We start from the raw sequence: 22,428 nt of genomic DNA, 5'->3' as shown, positions 1-22,428 counted from the left end.
CTATTGGATCTTTCAGAACATTAACTTTGAGTGGATTTTTGTTATTTTTCCACCCTGGGTTTTTTTGTGTGTTTTTTAAAAAATATTTTGCTGAACAGACTGCCTCAGTCGCAAGCCCTACTAGAGTAAATTTTCCAAAGGCAGAAAACGTGCAACGTGGGACACATCCAAACACAAGTCAGGCTGACAAAGTCTTAATATTCCAAATGTATGTTACATGATCTAATCCATGTAGGCACCAAGATTTTCACCCCTGGAACCAGAGAATTTCCAGCTGGTTCAGGCAGAAACACACGCACAGAGGGCGCATGCACAAGAACACACAAGTAGAAACACACAGAGAATGACACAGAAGCTGCTGGACCAGGGAGCCCACACTCTCCCAGAACTCACTTGTGGCTCAAACACGTAACTTGTTTCTAGCTGAACAACCAAAGTGGCATTGACTCTGAGTTCCTCTCTCTCTCTCTCTCTCTCTCTCTCTCATGTGCGTGGCAGGGCGTTCTCCTACACTGGCTATTTCCCCATAGGGTGGGGGGTGTCTGTACGCAGATGTGCTAGTCATGGTGCCCAGGGCCCACAGTTCACGCTCATTTTCCAGGCCCCACCAAAACAGTGAGTGGATACAGAGCTGCTGAGAGACGCCCAGGCCCACGACCCAAGCCCTGATTTGTTGATCAAATGCACATTCCTACTTCTGGTCTATAAGAGTACGCCCAGGTCTTTTCTGGTCCGTCTCCCCAAAGCCCATGAGTACAGATGTAGGGGCTCTGCCCCTTGAGCCATTTCAGCCAAGAGCCAATCAACAGCTTCTAGAAGTTGATGAGGGGACCGGGAGGGGAGTGACTACTACTGACAAGTTCGCTTTATGGAACTCAAGGATAAAGTTTAACAAGCAGAAATCAAAATGTTGCTTAAGTCAGAAGTCCTGCCAGTTGAATTTTTTCAATATTTATGCATTTTGATGAAAATATAGCCAATATAAGCCTTACTTCGTAATCCACACATATGTTTCTTCCTCCTGTGAGGCTTGAAGTATATACTCTGCTGTTTCTCATCACCCACTCCGCTCCCGCATAGACATCCCCGCTCCAGATAATACTTGCAGACGGGATTTCACAAGTCCCTCCTGGTTTATTTTATCCGTATCCACACCCACAGGGAGGGCCTCTCCTCCAGCTCAGGGAAAGGGCCCTCGGGGTTCTCTGCCCTTGGGGGCTAGGGTCTGGCCCAGGGCACTGGGCCCAGCAGCCCACCCTGCTTTCCTGGATCCATTCCACGAGAGATTTCTGCTGAAATGCGATCAGCAGTTGCCGGAGCAGCTGCAGGTGAATTTGGTACAGGTCATGAATTAGAGGGGTCCTCTGGGGTGTCGACTCTGGCTCTAAAGAGGAGACAAGTCAATACCAGGAGGGGCTGAAACAGATCCGGGATCCTGAAGAGTGCTGGAGAAAGTCAGGAGGTGCTTTTTTAAAAAGATTTTATTTATTCATGAGAGACAGAGAGAGACAGAGAGAGACAGAGAGAGGCAGAGGGAGAAGCAGGCTCCCAAGGAGCAGGGAGCCCGATGCGGGACTCGATCCCAGGACCCTGGGATCACGACCTGAGCCGAAGGCAGATGCTTAACGACGGAGCCACTCAGGTGCCCAGGAAGTGCTTTTATGCATTCTGCACCCTTCTGACTGCCTGCCTGTCTGTTCTGTTCATCTGTCTGTCTGTACGCCTGCCTACTTGTTTCTGTATGTATGTCTGTCCATTTTCTGTCAGCCTATTTCTCTCTCTTTAGGTCTCTCTCTCTGTCCACCTACCCACCTGTCTATAGATGTGTCTTTCTGTCTGTCTCACTGTCTATCCACTTATCTTTCTATATGGATTTGTCTGTATGTCTATCTTTCAATCTGCCTCTTTTTGTATATTTGTCTGTCCACATACTGTCCATCTGTCTCTCTCTCAGCCTATGTCTTTACCTGTCCATTTGTCAATCTATAATCTATCTGCCTGTCTTTCTGTTTGACTGTCTCTGTCCATCTGCCCACCCGTCCATCCATCCATCCGCCTGCCTATCTGATTTTCACTGTCTGTCTCTCTGTGTTTCCATCTACATTTCTGACTCCATCTTTATCTGCCCACCTGCCCATCTTTCTGTCAGTCTGTGTATCTGACTGTCTTCCCCTAAATCTATCTACTGCGGCTACCTACCCAGAGGTGTATGACTCCCAGTCTGTCTTTCAGTGTGTACATCTGTCTCTTTTCCTGTATGTCTACTTGTCTTTCTGTCCGTCTGCCTCTCTACCCGTGTACCTATATGCCTGGCTACCTTCCTGTGCCTCAGTCGATACATAGAGGATAGTTAGATGATGGATAGACAGACATCTAGCTCTTTGAATCGCTGTGCATCTGTCTACTTTCTCCATTTGTCTGACTCTATGTACCTGTGCATGTCCGTATGTCTACCCATCTAGTCTGTGTGTCTGTCTCTGCAGTTGTCTATCTACACGCACCTCTGCACTCACGTTCCTGTCTTTGTATTGTCCGTCTGTCTGCTAACACATCTATCTTTCTGATTACATCTCTTCGTCCCCCTGCCAGGCTATGTCTTTGGGTCCATCTGCCACTTTATCGACCTTATTTCTGTATCTGTCTGTTTTCCTATCTATCAGTCTCTCTGTCTATATTTTTTCTCTCTGTTTATCTCTGTGTATAAATATGTATAAAATCTCTTTGTCTTTTTTTTTAAGATTTTATTCATTTTTTTGAGAGAGAGAGAGCACACAAGCAGGGGGAGGGGTAGAGGGAGAGGGAGAAGCCGACTCCCCACTGTGCGGGGAGCCCGAAGCGGGGCCCGATCCCAGGACCCTGGGATCATGACCTGAGCCGAAGGCAGACGCTTAACCGACTGAGCCACCCAGGCGCCCCAAAATCTGTTTGTCTTTTTGTCTCTATCTGAATATCTCTCTGTCTGTCTTATGCATATTATGTGTATCTCTCTGAGTGGTTTTCTGTTTATCACCGTAATGCTGTGTTTGTGAGGAGGTGTGCTTTGTGATGTGTTTGCCTGAGACCCCATGTTTACCGGGGTCGTTGTGTGTGTGTGAGACAGGGAGAGACTGCGCTGAGTCGCTGGCGTGCGTGTGGTGAACTGCACTCACTGACACGCACGTGGCACTGTGTTCAGTGACACACGCGAGAGATTCCGTTTAGCAGAGCGAGTGTGTGAGATGCTGTGTGCGAGCACCTCATCTGGACGCATGGCCTGGGGGTGACGGCACCTTAAAAAAGCCTTCCTTTCGAAACCTCCAGCCTGTGGAGGTCTCTGAGCTCTTTGATCCAATGGCCACCTCTATAGATGGACCACCAAGGCTGGACTGAGCCCTGAGCTGAAGTGATACGAATCTCCTCTCCCTTTGTGCTCACGTCCAGTCCCTTGAGGGGGGATGGTGTGGCAGGAGGAGGGCTGAGGCTGAGGACATGCTACCCCTGCCTTCACGACCTCTGTGTGGGATCCAGCTGGTCTGCCCAAAACCACCCCATTTTACTCCTATGTGCCCCATGTAATTATTAGTAATCATGCCTCCTTCCATCTGTAAAAGGGTCTGGACTTGGTCTCCCTGGCAGGAGCTGGGCTCACTAACCAACCCCCCAACCCCAAACAAGGCTGTGCAGCAGGGTTCACTAATGCGTCTTTCACCCGCTGCCCGTCTGGCCCCAGCAGCCGGGGAGACGGCAAGTGGGGCCTGGCTCTGAGGGGCCGGGGTGGGGATGCAGGCACCTGTTTGTGCTGAGCCATTCCTGGGAGGGCCAGAGCAGCCTGCCTGTGTCTCTGAACAGTGAGGGTCTTGAGTGTCACCCTTGACTTTTAGTCACTTTCAAAGTGTCCTGGGGGACTCTAGGCTAGAGTGGAGCCCCTGCTCCTTGGCCTCTCTTCCCAGAAGCCCAGACGTCCTGGAGGGTCCTGGCCCTGGCCGAGGTAACTGGGGCCCATTTTGCTCCTGAAGCATCACCTTGGGGGCCAGGGGAGGAAGCCCCAGCAGTACCACCTCTCCTGACTTTGGGGTGCCACAAAGATGGCATCATCCTGGAGCCTTGCTGTGCAGCAGAAGCCCCGATTCTTCTCAGTGCCTCCCTCCCTCCCTCCCTCCCACCACGTCCTGCTGCATCATCCATGTCTTTGCCATCTCGTGATCACTCAATCCCGTCCACACGCCAGCGAGTCCCCAGTCTCGACCTTCTGACCTGATCCCTTCTCCGAAATCCGACACATTGATGTCTCCATGCGCAAGTTTTGTTGGCAACTGCTTTTTCTTTGCCTTTATTTTTTTAATAAGATATAATTAACCTACATTTATCTTTCGTTGTGTGGAGTCCTGCGAGTCTTGGCAAAGTGCACATATCCATGGCCATCATTACATTCGGGATATATAGCATTTTGGTCACCCCTTAAAATCGTCTCCCATCCCTTTGGAGCCCTGCCTCCTTGACATGCTCCCCCTCCCCCAAGGCCCTGGCAACCACTGATGTGTTCTCCATCCCTGTAGTTTGGGCTTTTCCAGAATGCCAGATAAATAGGATCCTTCTGAGTCTGGCTTCTGTCACTCAGCAGCTTGCCTTTGGGATGCATCGTATCACACCATGGATGAACAGCTGTTCCTTCTCGCTGCTCAGGAGGGTTCCATCATGGGGACGGGCCATGGTGTGGTCACTCACATACAGGTGAGCGACACTTGGGTGTCTTCCTGGTTTGGGCAATTACGAATAAGGCTGTTATAAACATCCACTTAGAGGTTTTCGTGTGAAAATGAGTTTTCATTTCTCTTGAGCAGCGTGTACAAGAGGAATGGCTGGATCTTATACTAAGTGTATGTTTAACGTTATAAGAAACTGCCAAACTGCCTCCCAGAGTCGCCGTGCCATTTGTTGGTATCTCACTATGTCCAGAGATGCCATCCCTCTGGCCCGAGCCTCCTCCCCTTGCTCCTCCCCATCCACCTGGCGGCTCACACCAAAACCCACAGGGTCAGCCGGATGTCTCAGTGTCCCCATGGGCCCCCTCAGCCCAACCGCCATGGAGCCTCCTCAGCCTGGCCCAAGTCCCCTCCTCTCTGCCCTGCCACCACCCTGGCCTCTCTGTGCCCCTTCCTCCATGGCAGCTCGAGGGCTCTTCTTAAGAAGATACCCATTTCACAGGCCCTTCTTGCTCCCAGCACACCTGGATCCTGTCAGCAGACCCCACCCCAGGCCATCCCTCCTCCTGTTCAAACTTGGTCCCTGGCTGTAACTGCTCCAGCCACCGTTGCCTTCCTTCTGCTCCTCCAGCCCATGCCCCGCCCCCCCGCCCACCATGGGTGCTCATCCCCAGATAATGGCGATGAGAGACGGCACCTAGACTTACCGGGCCCCTCTGTGTGCTGCTGGTTCTTACTCATTTCGTCGTCACACTACTTTGTGATTATCAGCCCCATCTTAGAGAGGAGAAAACTGAGGCACAAAGAAACTAGCTCCCTGGGCTGGGCACACGGAATGAGGGAGGGGCAAAGCCGGGTTCACGCCCCAGGAGTTGCACTTTAGAGCCCGCTCACACTCTCTGGGCGATTTCAGGGCCAGTGTGAAGGTCACTTCTCCAAGGGACTGCACTTTGTCTCTGCCACCCACTTGGTTTGCAGCCTCCTTTTGGCATTTATCACTTCCTAGGCCAAGCACGGAAGGAGCCCCATCCTCTGAATGAACAAAAGCCACACTTCACTATCCTTGCCTCTGAATGGGTCCTGGGGAGATGTCACAGCCAGCTGAACTTTCCCAGAGCTCTATGGGGCCTCTTGGCTAGGCAGACAGAGGGACAGAGGTAGAAGGTTCAAGAAATGAGCCCAGCCCAGTCTACTTTCTATGATTGGAACTGTATGGGCTGGGGCCTCATGGTCATTTGGGGTACTTGTCTCAGAACTGGGACCCAGGGGTCTCTCCCTGGCAGGAGCTGGGCTCACTAACCACCGCCCCCAACCCCAAACAAGGCTGTTCAGCAGAGTTCACTAATGCATCTTTCATCCCCTGCCTGTCTGGCCCCAGCAGCTGGGGAGACGGCAAGTGGGGCCTGGCTCTGAGGGGCCGGGGTGGGGATGAAGGCACCTGTTTGTGCTGAGCCATTCCTAGGAGGGCCAGAGCCCATGGCGAGCAGCCTGCCTGTGTCTCTGAACAGTGAGGGTCTTGAGTGTCATGTGTCCCTTCCCTCACACCCGCCTCACTGAGGGGCTCACCAGGGCGGGTCCCTCCCAACTCACCCCTGTGGCCATCAGCCCAGTGTCTTCCACCCGTGGCCCGCACAGCACCCCCATCTGCCAGCCTCCTGGCCTCTGTCTGCCTGGCCCTTGCAGGCTCTGCCCCCCGGGGCACAGCTACTGGCAATGGCCAGTGACAAGGGCAGGACAGTGTGACCTCGGGCAAATCAGTCACCTCCAAACTTCAGCTGCGAAACCCGCTCTCTGCTGAGCAGGACACACAGACACTGGACCTCCCCTTGTCAGACCCTTCCTCCCGATCCTGGAACTGCCTGTCCTCCGAGCCCCCATCCAGCCACCTGCTCCAACAGGGAAGTCAGTCCCTGGCCCGACTGCTCCCGTAGGCACCCAGGGTCCCGAGGTCTAGCACCGAAGATTAGTGCCTATTCTAGAATTTCATATGGACGGACTTAAGCAACATGCGTCCTTTTGTGTCTGGATCCTTTCACTCAACAATGCAGCAGTGAGGATTGTCCGCGTTGCTCCATGCATCAGGAGTGTGTTCTTGTTCGTGGCCGTGTAATAGTACGCTAACGCTTACGTGTGTGTGCTTAGTTTCAAACGTTTTCTAACTAGTCAGTGAGTTCACAAGACGAGTTGTTGGCACCTGCAGAAGCAGCCCCCATCTCTGCCCCCATTTCCACCATCCCGTACCGCACGGTCCATGTGTGCTGCGGATCCCGCCCCATCGCGCCCGTGGGCAGCCTGTCTCCGGAGCCCCGGGGCAGCGAGGAAAGGCTAAAGGCCTCAGAGATTGCCCGGTCGTATCGGTTGTGAATGGCACCGATGGGGTTGTGTCATATACTACCTGAGCAACTGGACTGCTCCAGACACTGGACAGGGGCTGCCGTCTCGCAGTTCCAGCTCAACCTCTGTACCAAGCCTCAGCAGGGGGTAAGAATGGCCCCAGGCCTTAGCAATGATCTCACCACTGATCCAGGAAGGAAAAGAAAGACATCTCTGGCACCTGGGCTGGCCCAGCTCTCAGGGCCATGAGAAAGCGTCACTGCTTGAAGTCAGACTGCAGTTGGGGTCCAGGGAGGGCCTGCAGCTGGCAGCGTCAGGGACGATGGAACCAGGCGCCTCGTCACCGATTCGCTCCTTTATGTCCAGCCAAACTCTCCGCCTGCCGGAGCCTCCTCCCCGCAGTGCCTCAGGGGACCCGTGGGGGCCAGGGAGCCCAGGCCCAGAGCCGGGGCACCTTCACCTAAAGCCTTGCCCAGGTGAAGAAGAGCAAGAGGGGCCTGGGGACCAGAGAGGACACAACGAGTCATCCAAGAAGGGATGATGGTGGCCTGGGGCCAGCAGCAGCATTGGGGCAGAGCATCATAGTCGGGCTGAGCAAACTGTGGAGATCAGAAAGGTCAGCGTGTGACGCTAGAGTGGGGCGTGAGGAGAGAAAAGGGGCATCAAAAATCTGGCTTGAGCCGCAGGACAGGTTGCTGGCCCACTCCTCTGCTCCTTGAACCTCAGTTCCTCATCTGTGCAACATTTCCGGGACGCTGTCTCAGCATCCTTCTGAGTTCCTCATCCCTGCCTTCTCCCTGCGTGTGTCCGATGTGCGGGGTAATAAACGTCTGTTTGCGTTGCTCTTCTTCCTTGTCTTTTGTCCATCTCATCTACAGGGCGCCAGGTAGAGAGCCTAAGAGGACAGAAGGAAGACTCTTCTTCTCCCACATCGCCAACAGGCATCTCTGTAGGGATTGCCAGGCCCCCTAATCTCCCACCTGCAAGGTGGATGAGAGCCCAGGTTAGGGGTTTCACTCCCAAACGTCTGGGGCTCCATCCACCTGCTGCCACAGGATATCTCCCCGGATAAGGAACAGCAGTTCTCAAAGGGGAGTCCCCGCCCCCCAACAGCATAGCCTTATCTGGGAACTTGTGAGAGACGTTTCCAGCCTGTCCCAGGCCTGCGGAGTCAGAAAATGAGGCTTCTGCACCTGCAGCTCGCAGCCCACGGCCTGCCTTTGTACAGCCCTCCGGCTAGGAGTACTTATTGCATTTCTTAACGGTGGGGGAAGGCATCAAAAGCAGAGTAATATTTCATGTCATGTGAAAATTATGTGAAACTCAAATGTCAGTGTCCATAAATGAGGTTTTATGGGAACACAGTCCCTAACAGCTAATGGATTTTATTGGAGGCCATTAGTGTATATACGGTCTACAGCGGCTTTAGTCCCACAGCAGCAGGGCCAGGAGCTTCCACAAAGACCTCAGGGCCTGCAAATTTCTGAAATATCTACTAACACATTCTTTGCAGATGGAGTTTGCCTGCCCTGCCTCCCTGCAGCAAGCCGTCCCCGAACGGAACCTGCGGGGCCCTGAGCCGAGGCCCCCACACCCTCCAGGGCCCGTGGATAACATTATGGGCGCATGCACTTGGATGCGAAGACTTTACACCCCCATGTTGCTTGAGTTCAAAGAGAAATTTAGCATTCTCTTCCTTTTAGGATGGAGGCAACCAACGGCGGCCGTTGCACCAGCCACAGAACGGGGGGCATTGCCTTGCCCTCGGTGCTGCTGGGAGCCCCTGGTGGTGCTCACCCCCGGGGAGACGGCAGCTGGGCAGGGTGGGGGGGGGTTTGGGTCAGCAGTGGTCAGTGAGGAAACACAGCCTCTAGCCGACCACAAATGTATTTGCTCATATGGTGATAACTGCATGTCAGTGAAACGGGTTTCCTATGTAGCCCTATGTGTTTTATGTTGCACATTTCAAAACTTTACTTGATAAAATTTTATTTAAAGCACAGAAGACTGTCAAAGCCTATGTGCAGCGGGTCCCTACACCCCAGGGCTGGAGATTGGCTCGCACAGGGATAAGACTGGTAAGAGTTCTACTGATCTCTGACTGCTGCGGGAGAGCCAAAGGTTGACTGAGCACCTCCTCAACTGACGGAGCGCCTACTGGGTCCGGGTGTCGGACCGCGAACCAGGCAGAACAACAGCGCCCGCTCTCCAGAGGCTCACATTCCAGGAGGGAGATGCAGGGAGGCTGCGGCGTGGGCCCGAGAGAGACTGAGGGCTAGGAACGGGGGGCCGGGCCCCCCATGGTCTTCCCTGCCCTCCCCACCCCCACGCCCCCACCAAGCTCTTCCTTTTCCTTCTTCTTGTGCTCTCCCACCTCAGGGTCTTTGCTTGGGCCAGCCCCTCTCTCTGGGAATTCCTCACGTGATTGGCAAAGGCAGACTCATCCCTTAGATCTCAGAGGAACTGTCACTTCCTTGGGGCACCCACCTTGGTCCTTCTAACCAGGCCTCCCCTTGCTTTTCCTCCCATGGCACCCTGCGTGTGTTCCATTACCACTCAGGGATCGCTCCATATTGTCATTGCTTGGTGCAGAAGGCCCTGTCCAAGCCGGGTCCATGGGAAGAAGTGAGGGTTGTACGTTGGTGAGACCCGCAGACCTCTCTCTGGGTGGGAGGCCCACAGGACCTGTACTCCTTCCACCCAGCCATCTGTGAGGCAAATATCCACGAAGCACATACTGCACCCTGCACTGGAGACCCAGCAACGAGTGAAAGAGATGACAATCCCTGCCTTCATGGGTCTCTCTTGCCCTGGGCCAGGGAAGGCTTAGGCTGGAAGGATGAGGAGGTAGATCTGAAGGGGACGTGCTCTGGGGAGAGGAATAGCATATGCAAAGGTCCTGGGGTGAAGAGAGAAACGCAGTGCTCTCAAGGCACTAAAAGGAGGCGGGGTGCCTAGAGGAGAGGGGCAAGGGGGAAGGGAGAGGAGGATGAGCTGGGTGAGGTCAGGGCAAGATGGGACAGGCCTTCAGAGGCTGCAGAAGTAGGTGGGATTGTATTTTCAGTGCGGCAGGAAAGCCGGGAGAGCTGCAGGCAGTGGGGTTAAAGGCCCGATTCTGGCTTTAAGACCACTCTGGTGCTGGGTGGATGGTGGGCTGTAGTGGGATTGTGTATATCCTTTGAAGCCCCCACTATGCCCAGGTTGCAGACAGCTCTGATCTTGGCCCCTCCACACTGAGGGGAAACCCATGTGTGATTCCCTCCTGAGTCACTGGGGCCTTCCACTGCAGGAGATGGACTTTTGGAAGGATAAACTGAGTCCAGGGCAGGCCCTCTGGCTGGCCTGTCATCCCTCCACTGGCTGAGACTCTAACCCCAGCACCCGGCCGCTGGGAAGCAGAGGAGGGGTCCAGAGTGGTTCGGTGCCCGTGAGGGTAGGTGGCGTCTGGGTCAAATGAAGGCCACAGGAGTGCTTGGGGACCCCAGGCCTGGATTGGATCCCAGCTCAGGTAACTAAGCTCCCTGGAAAATCCCTTAGTGTCCCTGGACTGATTTCCTCTAAAACGGGTACACCTGGCACGTCAGGGACCTCAAACGTCAAGTCAGGGAGTGCTCAGTAAATGCTCATCACCGAATGCCCACCCCCACCCCCTTTCTACCTTTGTTAAAGCAGATTCCAAGTTGGACTCATCTTATCCTCCGGGAGGCAGGAAAGCCCAAGGGAAACCACAGGCTCACCACATACACACTGGTGTTGCGGGGCAACGAGGAGCTGCCTGCTCCCTCCACGCGCACCGGCCCCACCTCAAGGGCCTGTGCCCAGTACGTGCAAGGCGACTGCCAAGTCAATATTCTTGCTCCCTCTCATTCTTTCCACAAGGGTGCGAGCTAGCATTTATTATGAACACCTTCCTTTTTTTTTTTTTTTTTTTGACAGGGAGACTGAGGCCACAGGGGAAAAGGAATTCAATACAGGTCACCAAGCAAGAGAGTGGCCTGGGGTCTGACTGAGGGTCACAGGCAGGACAGGGGGTTCCTCAAGACTGCTGAGCTCCAGTGCCACCAAGTTGGAGTCATAGATATTTATGAAGCGCTGACTGGGGCCCCATACCCGTCTGTGGAAACTAGTTCCCTGGGGAACTGGGGCAGGCCATAGCTCACTGGCCCCAACTGGCTTGGATTCCAGTATTGGGGTACCAAGGAGGGCTCCGGAGCTAGGGGAGAGGAGCCCCACCCTCACCCCCAGATCAAGCCAACCACCTTCAGGGGCTCCCTCTCTCCAGGTTCAACCCAGACGAACAACCTCCAAGAAGCCTTCATGTCCTGCCCCTGGCTGCTCCTGACCTCCTGTTCTTCGTCCCTGCATGTCACCACTGCCTGGGCTCCTTATCTTGTGGTCTGGAATCATCACCTGAATCCCACAGAATGAAGCTTCCCTGGGGTCCTTCACTGATGCAGAGGAGTTCTCCAGGGAGGGAACTAGTCAGGGCAAAGGAAAGAATTTTCTGCCTGTGGGCCTCTTGCCAGAAGGCCACTGACATCCCAGACACTGAGCCCTTGGTACAGATAAAATTCTCCTTTCCCCCAGATGGGCCTCGCCTGTCTTCCTCCCTGCGTGTGCTCTTGCCCGAGCCGGCGGCCCCTGTCTGCCCTCCGGCCCTCTCACCCCGGCCTTGCCGGGAGAACACGGCTCCAGTTCCTCCCTGTCACCGTGCCAGGCTGCAGTAGGGGTCCTCGGGCCCCCCTGCCCACCGCGGCTTTCTGTCCGGTCTCTGTGGTGAGAACCAGGACTGTGGGCTCGCGGGGCCTCCCCCAGGATGGAGTCCCAGAGAAGAGCTACTGCTCTCCTGTAGGCAGCGCACGGCCACGTGTGGACGCGCTCACCGAACCGCTGCAGAAGGAAGGAGAAAAGTGGGGAGGTGTGGGCCCAGGGAGGACAGGGCAGTGGCCCAAGGTCATCCGGCTGGGGAAGTGTCACATCCAGTGTGAGGAGGTGGGAGGGCCCACTCCGGGGCCCGTGCGAGACAGGGTGTGTGGTCACCGGGGACTGCGGGGGCGTGAGCCCACTGGAAGAGCGCGCGGGGGTCTGCAGGCAGGCGGGGCTCTGTCCTCTCTCCCAGGGCTCCTACCGTGACCCACCCCCACCCCTCTCCCCCAGGCCCCAGGTCACAGTGGGCTGAAGGAGCCCAAGAATGCCAGGCAGGGACTTTCAAACACACATCTCCACACGGTGGCACTCAAAGAGATCAAAATGCATTTAATGTGGTCTAGTCTCGTGGCCTATGTCTTTAGATACCGCTATGTATTGAAAATAACATGAAAATTCTCCAGTTTCACCATTTAAAATAGATTTGACATTCTATGACCTCACGCAGGGCAGACACCCCTGTGAAGGGGCCTCCTTCCCATCAGGCCCCCGCTCCCGCCCCCCGGCCCCCGCTGGGACCCTCGGGCAGGTGGGGACCGGGGGGCACAGCACCAGCAGGGCACGGGGGGGTGGCCACCATGTCCCAAGCAGCATGCGCAGGCGCGCACGTGGACACACCGCTTCCACGGACATTCGTGTGCACACACCCCTGGGACCTGCACACGCTCACACGTGCCCAAACACACTGCCCCCAGCAGACAGGAACCAGCCCTGCTCACAGAGCCCGGCACCACTACCACACAAACGTACCACACGCACCTGCGTGTTCACGGGGACACACGCACCCATGCAGACGCCATCCGCATGCAAGCGCTCACCCACACATACCTTGTGCCCACGTGCACAAAAGCCTCACGCCGGCACACACGTTCCACGCATTCCCGTGTGGACATAATCAGGGCAGAGGGCCGGCAGGACTGCTGGGTTCGGCTGTGCCAATGGCCACAGCCAGTGTCCGTCCTGAGCGCTGTGTGCCCAGCCTTACAGCCTGGCAAACATTACACCAATGCCCGCCTATGAAACACACACTCACACACGTGCGCCTTTGGGCAAAAATACATAGAACTACGTGTGTGTGTATATACACACGTACATACCACGTATATATATCATCAGCCCAGACTCACACACATAGGGAGCTCATCGTGGGGCATACATCTGTACAACAGTCCCACGAGCTGGGAATCCACACGCTTGTGCACTCAGGCAAAGCCGTAATTGCACACATTTGCTTGAACAGAGATAAGATGATTGCACATGTGAATCCACACACTTGGTGCTCACACACTCACACACACACCCCCCCAGCACGGCCCCTTTCCCACATAAGCAGCTCAGTGTCTCAGGGAGGAGGGCCCCAGAGGCCACGGTCTTGGCCCACTCCAACCTCCACACCTCCTGGTTCAGGCTTTCAAGAAACTTCTTGGAAATCCCAGTGCCTGGGAAGGCGAGGGTGGGAGTAGATGGGTACATACACCCGCACACGCACGCACACACATGGGCAACCCCCCCCCCCCCCAATCCGGCACACACTCCCCAGGGACAACAGAATCCTTGGTCTGCACACACACGGCTCCTCCCATCCACCCTCCCGTTTCAAGTGCACTAAAGAGGGAGACTATTTTGGTCTTTAGCACAAGCAATAAATAAATAAATAAATACAGGGAAGGAAAAAAAGAGGGCAGAAGAGTTTGAAAACGCAGCATCTGCCTTTGGCGAGAGATGAAAGGCAGCTCAGGGTGCTCTCCCGCAGGGTCTGGGGCTGAACCATCCAGCGCGGGCCTGGGGGACGCACAGGCCTGAGAGGAGCTGCACCAAGCCACCGAGGTGGCATGGGCCTTGGGGGACCCAGAGTCCCTGGGCTCTGCTCTGGATGGTGGCAGTGGAACCCTGGCCCACTCAGCTCTGGAAGGATCTCCGGCTGCCGGGCAGAGCGGAACACAGGCCCCTATGCCAGCCTCAGGTCACTGGGGCCGCCTCATCCCTCCCTGGCTCAGCCTGACAATCCGGGTGGGGGTGGGCAGGTCAGCCCTCCCACATCAATGCTACCCTTGCCCCCCCCAGAGCTAAAACGGAGAGAGCCAACCAGGCTGAGGACTGAAAGGCAGGCCCTGGGCTGGGAAGGAGCTGAAGCCCCTCCAGCAGATCCTGAGACGAAAGAGCTGCTTCCACTGTCCGAACCATCCCAGCCAGAACTGAGGCTGGGGCAGGATGCTGGCAGTCAGACATCCCTCGGAGCATGGACCCACAGTGTTTACAGGTATGAGAGCTCATGCCCAGACCCTCCAAGGCCTCTGACCTCAGGCCAGGTCTCCAGCTGCCCTGGGGGTTGGTGGAGGAGGAGGGGGGAGGTAAGAGCCCCCACCCCAGGTCCCTGGCCTCTCCCTGCCTCCCAAGACCCACCCACCCCCTGCGTGACCTTGCACTCTGCCTCAGTTTCCCCACTTGGGCCAGAGTCCTGCGTGCCTAGTTGTCTTGGAGGGCACGGCTTGGAGTGGCCTAGGCCAGCAGGCTGGGGAAACACGTATGGGCTTTCTAATTAAGGACTTCCTTACAGGCTCGGTCATTTGAGAGGACAAAATTCTTAGCTGTCCCGGGAAGGGCCTGGCCAGCTCCATCCCCGCCAGCTGCATCCTCTGGCAAGAACAAGCCCACGTTGGGCAGCTCGTGGTCCAGGGGCCTGCTTCCGGGCCGGCAGAGCCAACAGCTCCAACCTTCTTCCTGATGAGGGTGCCTGGATGCAAGTGCCACTCGCAGTCATCTCGGCTGACAAGTGCACACCTCTTCTAAGATCATTCCTCTGCCATTCAGCTGGGGCAGCCCGGCTGGGACCCACCTGCACTCACCTGTGCTGCCCCGGGTGCCGACAGTACCAGGACCGCCTGGCCTCTGAGACACGCAGGCTGGTGAGGACTTCGTGGTGGAATCGGGGACAGCTGGGAGGACGGGCGAGTCCGATAAAAACAGAAACAACTGGGGCTGGCCCACCCGGGGTCTCTAAGGCACGACTCACACTGGGGTCCAGTGGGAATGGGGCCGATCTGCTTCCCTGGTTGTCTGGGAACCTGCCCTCCCTTCCCACAGAGCCATCTACGCCAACATTTTCCAAGCGTCCCTCGCTGTGGAAGGGGCTATTGGGCAGAAAAGGAGAGACAAGGAAAACAGGAAAATCTGGTGTGTGTGGGGGGGGTGGTGAGCGGGCCCTCCACGGCAGGCAGGTCCCATATCCAAGCCCTGAGACGCACCTCTAAGGTACAAAAGTCAAACTCAAAAAGCTCAAACTAGTTTTTTCCCAGCCCCTACCCCCACCTCTATGACTCTGGAAAGCTTTTATTATGATCATTAACATGGTCTTGGTTTCTCTATCACAAACATCATCTAATCTGCCCATGAGCCCCGAGCCTGCGCGCACAGACTGCGCCACCCGGCACACACCCGGCCTTCACAGAGGGGAGGCCCTTCCAGCCTCGGGGAACCTCGTGGAGCCTCCGTCTAACGGCCTGCATCTTGGCAGACCAATGGAATTCTAACTGTCCGTTTTTATAACCCCCACAAATAAAATTTTTTTGTCAATCATGGGTTAATTTTTTTTTTTTTTTGTAAACAGTCTTACTCAAGCTAAGGTTGAGAAAGCCAAAACTGGTGTTTCTCCCCAAGTTAAAAACCAGCGAGGTGCGCTGCAGCCGGACAGCCTTCACCCACAGAGGCTGGATGGCTGTCGAGCCACCTCCGGGCAGGCTGCAGTTCTATCCTCAGGCAGAAGCCCCTGGCTCCTGGCCTGGACCCCAAGAGGCCACCTCCCTGCCCCTGCACCTGCTCCGGCCTCTGAGGCCAGGGGCGGTCCACTTTGGCCGCCCACTCTCCCGCCAACCTTACCAGGCCACTGTGAAGAAACATAAAACATCTAAAACGCTACTGAGTCTGCAACCGGGGCACCTGGCCCGTTCTGCTCCAACCCAGGGCCCTCGCGGGACGCCGGGCCTCTCCCTGGCGGGGCGGATGCTGCACCTTGGCCCATGGTGGCTCAGATCTCTGACTCCCGTCTGTAAGGCCGCTGCTCGAGGCCGCCACCCCCAGCGGCCTGGGGTCTGTCAAAGTCATGCCGGGCCTGGGGGCTGCGGCCATCCTGGCCTCCATCGGCATCGTCCTCCTCATCACGGCTCAGGAAGGCCAGCTCATTCTCGTAACAGAAGGAGTTGGCACTGGGCAGCAGGAATTTGTTCTCCACCAGGTCCTTGGCGCTGCAGCGGGGTGTGGAGGGCACCTCGTAGGTCTTATGGAAGTGGGAGTAGTCGATCTTGTACTGGTTCTTCTCCTCGAAGAGGACAGGCTCGAAGCGGTGGCCCCACAGGATCTCGTTGGCCAGGTAGGAGCTGCGGGCCTGCGTGGTCATAGCCGTGGCCTCCACCATGCCCTCCAGGATGACCACGATCTCGAAGTCATCCGTCTCCAGGTCCTGCCGGCTGATGCCAAACAGCGGGCTGGCCTCGTCGATCTCATGCAGGATGGTGATGGGGGACACGAGGAAGATGCGGTCAAGGCCCTTGTCAAAGCCGACGTCGATGTCGATCTGGTCCAGCGGGATGTACTCGCCCTCCTCAGTGACCCGCGGCTTGATGAGCTGGGCCCGCACGTGGGCCTCCACGATGTGGCTCTTGCGCAGGTTGCCCACGCGCCACATGAGGCAGAGCTTGCCATCGCGCAGCGCCACCACGGCATTGTGACTGAACAGCAGGGTCTGCGCCCGCTTCTTGGGCCGAGCCATCTTGGCCATGATGGCACCAATCATGAAGGAGTCGATGATGCAGCCCACGATGGACTGCGCCACCACCATGAAGACAGCCACCGGGCACTCCTCCGTCACGCAGCGCAGCCCATAGCCGATGGTGGTCTGCGTCTCGATGGAGAAGAGGAAGGCTGCCATGAAGCCGTGCACCTGCATCACACAGGGCGTGCGGCCGCGGCCCTCGGCCGGCTCCAGGTCGCCGTGGGCCACGGCGATGACCCAGAAGATGACACCGAACAGGAGCCAGGAGGCGAGGAAGGCCAGCGAGAAGATGAGCAGCATGTAGCGCCAGCGGATGTCCACGCAGGTGGTGAACATGTCAGCCAGGTAGCGCTGCGACTTTTCATCCATGTTGGCGAACTCGATGTTGCACTGGCCATTCTTCTTGACAAAGCGGTTTCGGCACCGGCGCCGCGTGTGCACCTTGCCGTTGCCGAAGCCGTTGGCGCCCGACATGGTGACCAGGTGCAGCCCGTCCTCCTCCGATGACACGATACTGTAGGGGTTGGCCCTGCCGGCCGAGCTCATCCCGGGGATGGGGGGGCCCTGGCTCGCCCCTGGGCCGGCTCCGCGGGAGGCGGCTCCTGCAACAGAGAAGACAGGGGCTGGCGGAGGAGGCCACCCCCCCGGCCCAGGCTTCTGCCCCGACCCAGGGCCCTGGGACGTGGCCGGCGGCCGCCTGCACCCTAACTCACCCCCAACTGAGCTCTCCAACTTCCCTCCTCAGCCAGCTCCTCACCCTCCTTCATGGCTTGGAAAACTGACACTCGATCCTCCCGGGAGATCGGGCCAAAAACCTTGGATTCATCCTCAACCCATCTCAGCCCTACCCCAAAGCCTCTGCTTCCGAAGTGTATTTGGGATCCTACCTCTTCTCCCACCCTCAGGGCCTGAGTCCCCATCATCACCCACCTGGACCAGCATGGTGGCCGCCTCGCCAACCTCCGTGCTCCTGCCCCCACCCCAGTCCAGAGGCAGCCCCGGGGGAGCCTGTCCATCCTCTGCTCAAAGCCAGTCTCTGCTGGCACCTGCGAGGCCTGCGTGAGAGGAGTCCGGGGCCCCTCGGATGTCACCTCCAGGCTCCTCCTCGCTCGCCCTGCTGCAGCTCCCAGCCTCCGCACTGTTCCTCAGGCCTGTCGTGCACACTCTCCACCCGGACAGCCTCCCACTGCCTCACCTCCTTCAGTCCTTGGCCTCCGTGCCACAGGAGCATCTTCCTGCACCCATGGGAGACTGTAACCCCTCACCCAGGTCGTCACTACAACCCCAAAGCACCGACTTCTGACCTAACAATGTGGTAATAGTAACGGGAAGGCCATGCACGGGGTTGCGCTCACCCGCCGTTCCCACCATGAGACCACTGGTCACCAGAGCGTTGTTGAGTTTGCTGTTTGGTTCACTGCTGTCTCACCCCCAGGGCCTCGAACAGAGCCTGGCCCCGAAGACACCCTCCTGATGCTCAAGTGCTCTGCCCCAAGGCACCCACTCTCAGCACCCGTACACCACGCCCCGTGCGTCCCCATCAGTAGCTAGGAGGGGGTCCACAAGTCAGTGCCCAGAGGGGTCACTGACTGACCCCAGCCCAGGGGCCTCCCCCTCGCTGCCTTTCTCACCTCTTAATGACAGCACGTAGGGGGCACTCAGAAGCGTCTCCGTCCTTGGCCCAGCCAGGGGAGCACTTGGTTGGCTTGGCGCGCACACGCACACATGCACTCACACACACCAAGCAGTCTCAGGCATGCCCCACGGCCGGACAAACACTGGTCTCCTGGCCCGTATCACAGGTTCAGCCCGCAGACAGGCCGGCAGCTGCCCCTCCCCCAATGCCCTGCTGGCTCCGGCCTGGCCTGTTGGTGCCAGGCTGAGGCATCTACAGGCCAGAGGCCATGGTGCCGCCTGGCCCTGTGGGCACTGAGGCCATCTGGCCATTTGCATCAGGGCTGCAAGCGCTCAGGCCCTCAGCCTGGCTCGGCGGGGCTGGGCTGGAAGGCGGGGGAGAACCCCCGGCTGGCTGGCCTGGCCAGGGCGCTGAGGAGTTGGGCATATTCCTCCCCACCAATGGGGACTCCATCCACCCTTAATCCCCACCTGGTCACACTAGGAGGCCAGTGTTAGACGAGGCTGGGAGCCCTTGAGTGCCCAGAAGACAATGAGGCCCCAGGTAAGAACGTTCCAGGGCAGCCGGGACAGAGGCAGAGAGGCAGGTGACTGGGCACCCACCAGAGACCCAGAAACTGGAATTGACACAGCCAGGAGGAGGCAACACTGGGATGTAGCCCCGGTCTGTGTGACCAGGTGCAGCCAGAGCCTCGGAGGGAGCATGACGTCCGACCTCTGCTTCAAACACCTGGGAGACAGGTGCAGGAGAAGTCCACATGACCAGCCAGGCTGCAAACCCCTCCTAGGGTCTGTCTCCGTTGCCAGGTGCTTCTGGATCCCCGGACCTGGCACGTATATAACATTCATGGCTCTTCCTGCCCACTCCTCAAAGTGCAGAGAGAGCAGGCCACACATATCAGCAAACGGCCTTAGATTATCCTCTCAAAACCCCAAGAAAGTGTGTACTCCCATTACTTCTACTATGAATGGAGATTCAGAGAGGTTAAGTGACTTCCCCAAAGCCACAAAGCCAATTAAGCAGGAGAGCTGAAATTCGAACCAGTTTGTCTAATGCGAGGTCTCCTGCCTTGGGGACTTCAGACTCTGCGGGGGCCTCTTTTCACACTGCCATCCTCCCCCCACTGCTACTTCAGCTGACCACCTCACCATGGGTCTGAGGTGCTGAAGCCTGGGGCTGTAATGGTGGACGCCGCTTCCGCCCAAGCCAGGAGGCAGGGAGCCGGAGGTTGTGGGGACCCCGAGTACTGCGCCGAGAAGATGGCTCAGCCCCAGATTCCTGGACCCTCCAGGCAGAGGTGGCCAGGGCCCAGGTACTTAGATGCCGGCGGGAGGCCACCGGACTGCTAGAGGGCGGGTTTATGTGGCCCAGAGGCCTTGAGGGACGTCCAGCGGGTCATGGCTGCTCCAACTGGGGCTCTGAGCAGCTCGAGGCCTGCAAGGGACAGAATCGGAAGAAGCAAAGGCCGGAGAGCCCAGCCTGGCACGCTGCTCCCATCAGCTGGGGGGCCTCGCACCTGGCCAGCTCCCAGGCCGGTAAGGGAGCTACAGTGACTCCTGGTGTGTCTGCCTGGGCTGGGCACCTGGGACCCGCCCGGACTGTGTCACACAGGCTTGGGAAACCCCTCTTCTGTTGATGTTCCTCCCCAAACCACACAGAGAAAATCAACAACGTCACGTTCACACCTTGCTCCCCTGTTTCTCAGCTAGAAACTGAGAGTATGAGCAGAGTCCCCGTCCAAAGTGACCCAGAAACTAAGGATTAGAGATCGAGTCGGAGCTCCACGTATCAGTGCAGTCCTCAGCTTCCTGTGGCCCCATTCTGCCCTGTGTGTACGTGTGTGTGTGTGTGCGTGTGTGATGTCAGGGCTGTGGGGAGCCTCTCCCAGGCTCTTGGTGAATGCATCACCACAAAGAAAGATCCAGAAGAGGACCCATGGGTAGAAACCCCGGCACCACAAACTTGCCAAACATCCCAAGGACACTCCATGGACACAAACACAGGTGTGGCTAGAAGGTCATGCAGCTCTGGAGTCTCTAAAGACTCGATTTAAGAAATGTGGGACAGTGTCCTCAACAGGGGTATGCAGGCTTGTTTGACTCTTGCTCAGTGGATGCATATAGTTAGATCAGATAAGAAATGCTATAGATTTGTTTTGCTAGAAGAGCCCCTCAGCAAGTAAGGAGGCCGGCTCCCCATTTCATAGATTTGAGACTTGTCCCAGGTCACAAAGTAACTCGTGGGCTTCGATGAGACAGTAAAGACAACAGTTGGTGCCACTGTTGGCAGATGCCCAGGTCGGCCAGTGGGGATCCCAGGTGTTGCCTGGAGGGGATCGGGAGAGAGGCCCCGGGGTGCGCTACCTGAGCTAGACGAGGTGACTTCGACACTGAAGGTGGGGAGCGAAGCAAGTCCAGCAGACAGAGAAGGGGTGGTGGCGAGCCCAGACCCACACACCTCCGAGAGATGGAGAAGCCGTCCCCAGCCCTGCTGCCTCTTGAGCCCACTTCCCTGCCGGCCACAGTTCTGTGGACACGGACAGACTCCAGGCCACCAGGGCGTTCAGGGCACGGCAGGACCTGGTCTGGGAGCTTTTAGAGAGGCAGCTACCACATGACCCAAAGTGGGGCCCAAAAGTCACCGGGAGGTGCCTCCGGATGCAGCAGGACACCGCATGCCCCGTCCCCTGAGGCTCTGGGCACCTCAGGTTTCGGTGACATCCGGGAGGGAAAGAGGGCAAGGCGGGGGCCCTCAGTCTCAGATGCCAAGAAAGCACTAACTACAAGAGCGGGAGGGGCTCAAGCCCCCTCCCCGGCTCCCCCCGCCTCCCCGGGCCTTTCTGCCCACCAGAGTGCCTTCGGAGTCAGGAGCGCACTGATCAATCCCTGCTGTGTGCTCACTCCATGCCCAGCCGGGGTCTAAGAGCTCCAACGGTCTCACTGAATCCCTTCAGCAACCTTATGACTATTATCCCCATTTTCCAGATGAGGAAACTGAAGCTCCGGAAGACTGAGTCACTGGCCCAGGGTCACACGGCCACTAAGCAGCAAGTTCCCAGTGTAGAGGGTGGGAGAGAAACCGACCCCCACCACCCCCAGGCCCCAGGGCCAGATCGCAGGCCTGACACTGAGTGTCCGTCTCAGTCCTTCAGGCCCTGGCAGCACCGCGTGGCGATAAGACAGCCAGCCAGCCAGGGTGGGGGCTGTCGAACATGCTGGCGCCCTACAGGCCCGAGAGGAGGCCAAGAGTTGGCGTGGAGGGGAGATGGAGGGCTGGGGGCACTATTTCCATTCTCACAATGGGGAAGAAGACGACAATCCCCTTGGCCCCTTCCAGGCCAAATTCCCTTCCCCTCACCAGTGTGCAGACCCCCTTTGCCCATGCGCACACCATGGCCTGCACATGGTCGGGGTCAACACAGTGCAGGTTTTCTGTGCCAAGCCCATGCTGGGCGCGAGGAGAGAAACAGCCAGGAGACAGTAGTAGGACGCCGCCGATGTGCCCCCGGCCCTCCCCACCTCAGGGCCCGCCTGCTCCATTTCCAGCCACGAGCCCTAGTCTCTTTGCCCCAAAGCTCTCTCCGGCCGCCGGCGCGCACTCAGCTCACCCAGCACCCAGGCCGGGGAACTAACGCCCCAGAGCAGCCTTCCTCGAGGGGCCGCCCCCCCCCCCCCCACCCCCGCCGCCGACAGGCCTGGTCTATGCTGCCTCCCCCGCCCCCCAGACCCGAGCCTCCTCTCCCGGATGTCCTGCAGCGCCATGTGGCGAGTACGGCTCCTCCTTTCTCCCAAACCTCAGCCCTCCGCCTGTCCCCCGTCCCTCCTCCCCCCCCCCCCGCTTCCTTCCCCGTCCTCCCCTCCCCCCCCCCTCCTGCCCCTCCTCATAGGGCCATTTGGCAACCTGACCGCCTCCCCAGTTGCCTGAGCCAGAAGCCTGGTCTGCTCTCTCTCCTTCAGCCCCCATATCCACTCCCTCAGCAGGGCCTGTGTGCTTTGACTCCTGATTTCCCCAAGCTGTCCACCATTTCCCCCCCTCCCTCCAGTCCAGGCCCCTCCAGTCTGGACACACCAACAGGCCTCTAC

The 22,428-nt window shown here is 57.5% G+C and overlaps 1 protein-coding gene across 2 annotated transcripts in view; it reads right to left on the bottom strand.

Annotated features, from left to right (window-relative positions):
- Nucleotides 1–15,943: 15,943 nt before the first annotated feature.
- Nucleotides 15,944–22,428, bottom strand: part of KCNJ12 (potassium inwardly rectifying channel subfamily J member 12) — a 40,725-nt gene continuing 34,240 nt past the window's right edge. For both annotated transcript variants that reach the window (XM_027624477.2, XM_027624476.2), the window contains one exon: nucleotides 15,944–17,312. In XM_027624477.2, coding sequence (XP_027480278.1) covers nucleotides 15,967–17,256 — 1,290 coding nt within the window. In that variant the 5' untranslated portion in view covers nucleotides 17,257–17,312 and the 3' untranslated portion in view covers nucleotides 15,944–15,966. The remainder of the gene's footprint in view (nucleotides 17,313–22,428) is intronic.

The sequence above is a fragment of the Zalophus californianus genome, chromosome 16 (assembly GCF_009762305.2).
Source record: "Zalophus californianus isolate mZalCal1 chromosome 16, mZalCal1.pri.v2, whole genome shotgun sequence".
NCBI lineage: Eukaryota > Metazoa > Chordata > Mammalia > Carnivora > Otariidae > Zalophus > Zalophus californianus.
Note: the sequence above shows the minus strand (reverse complement) of the source record. Positions and strands in the feature narration are given on the sequence as shown.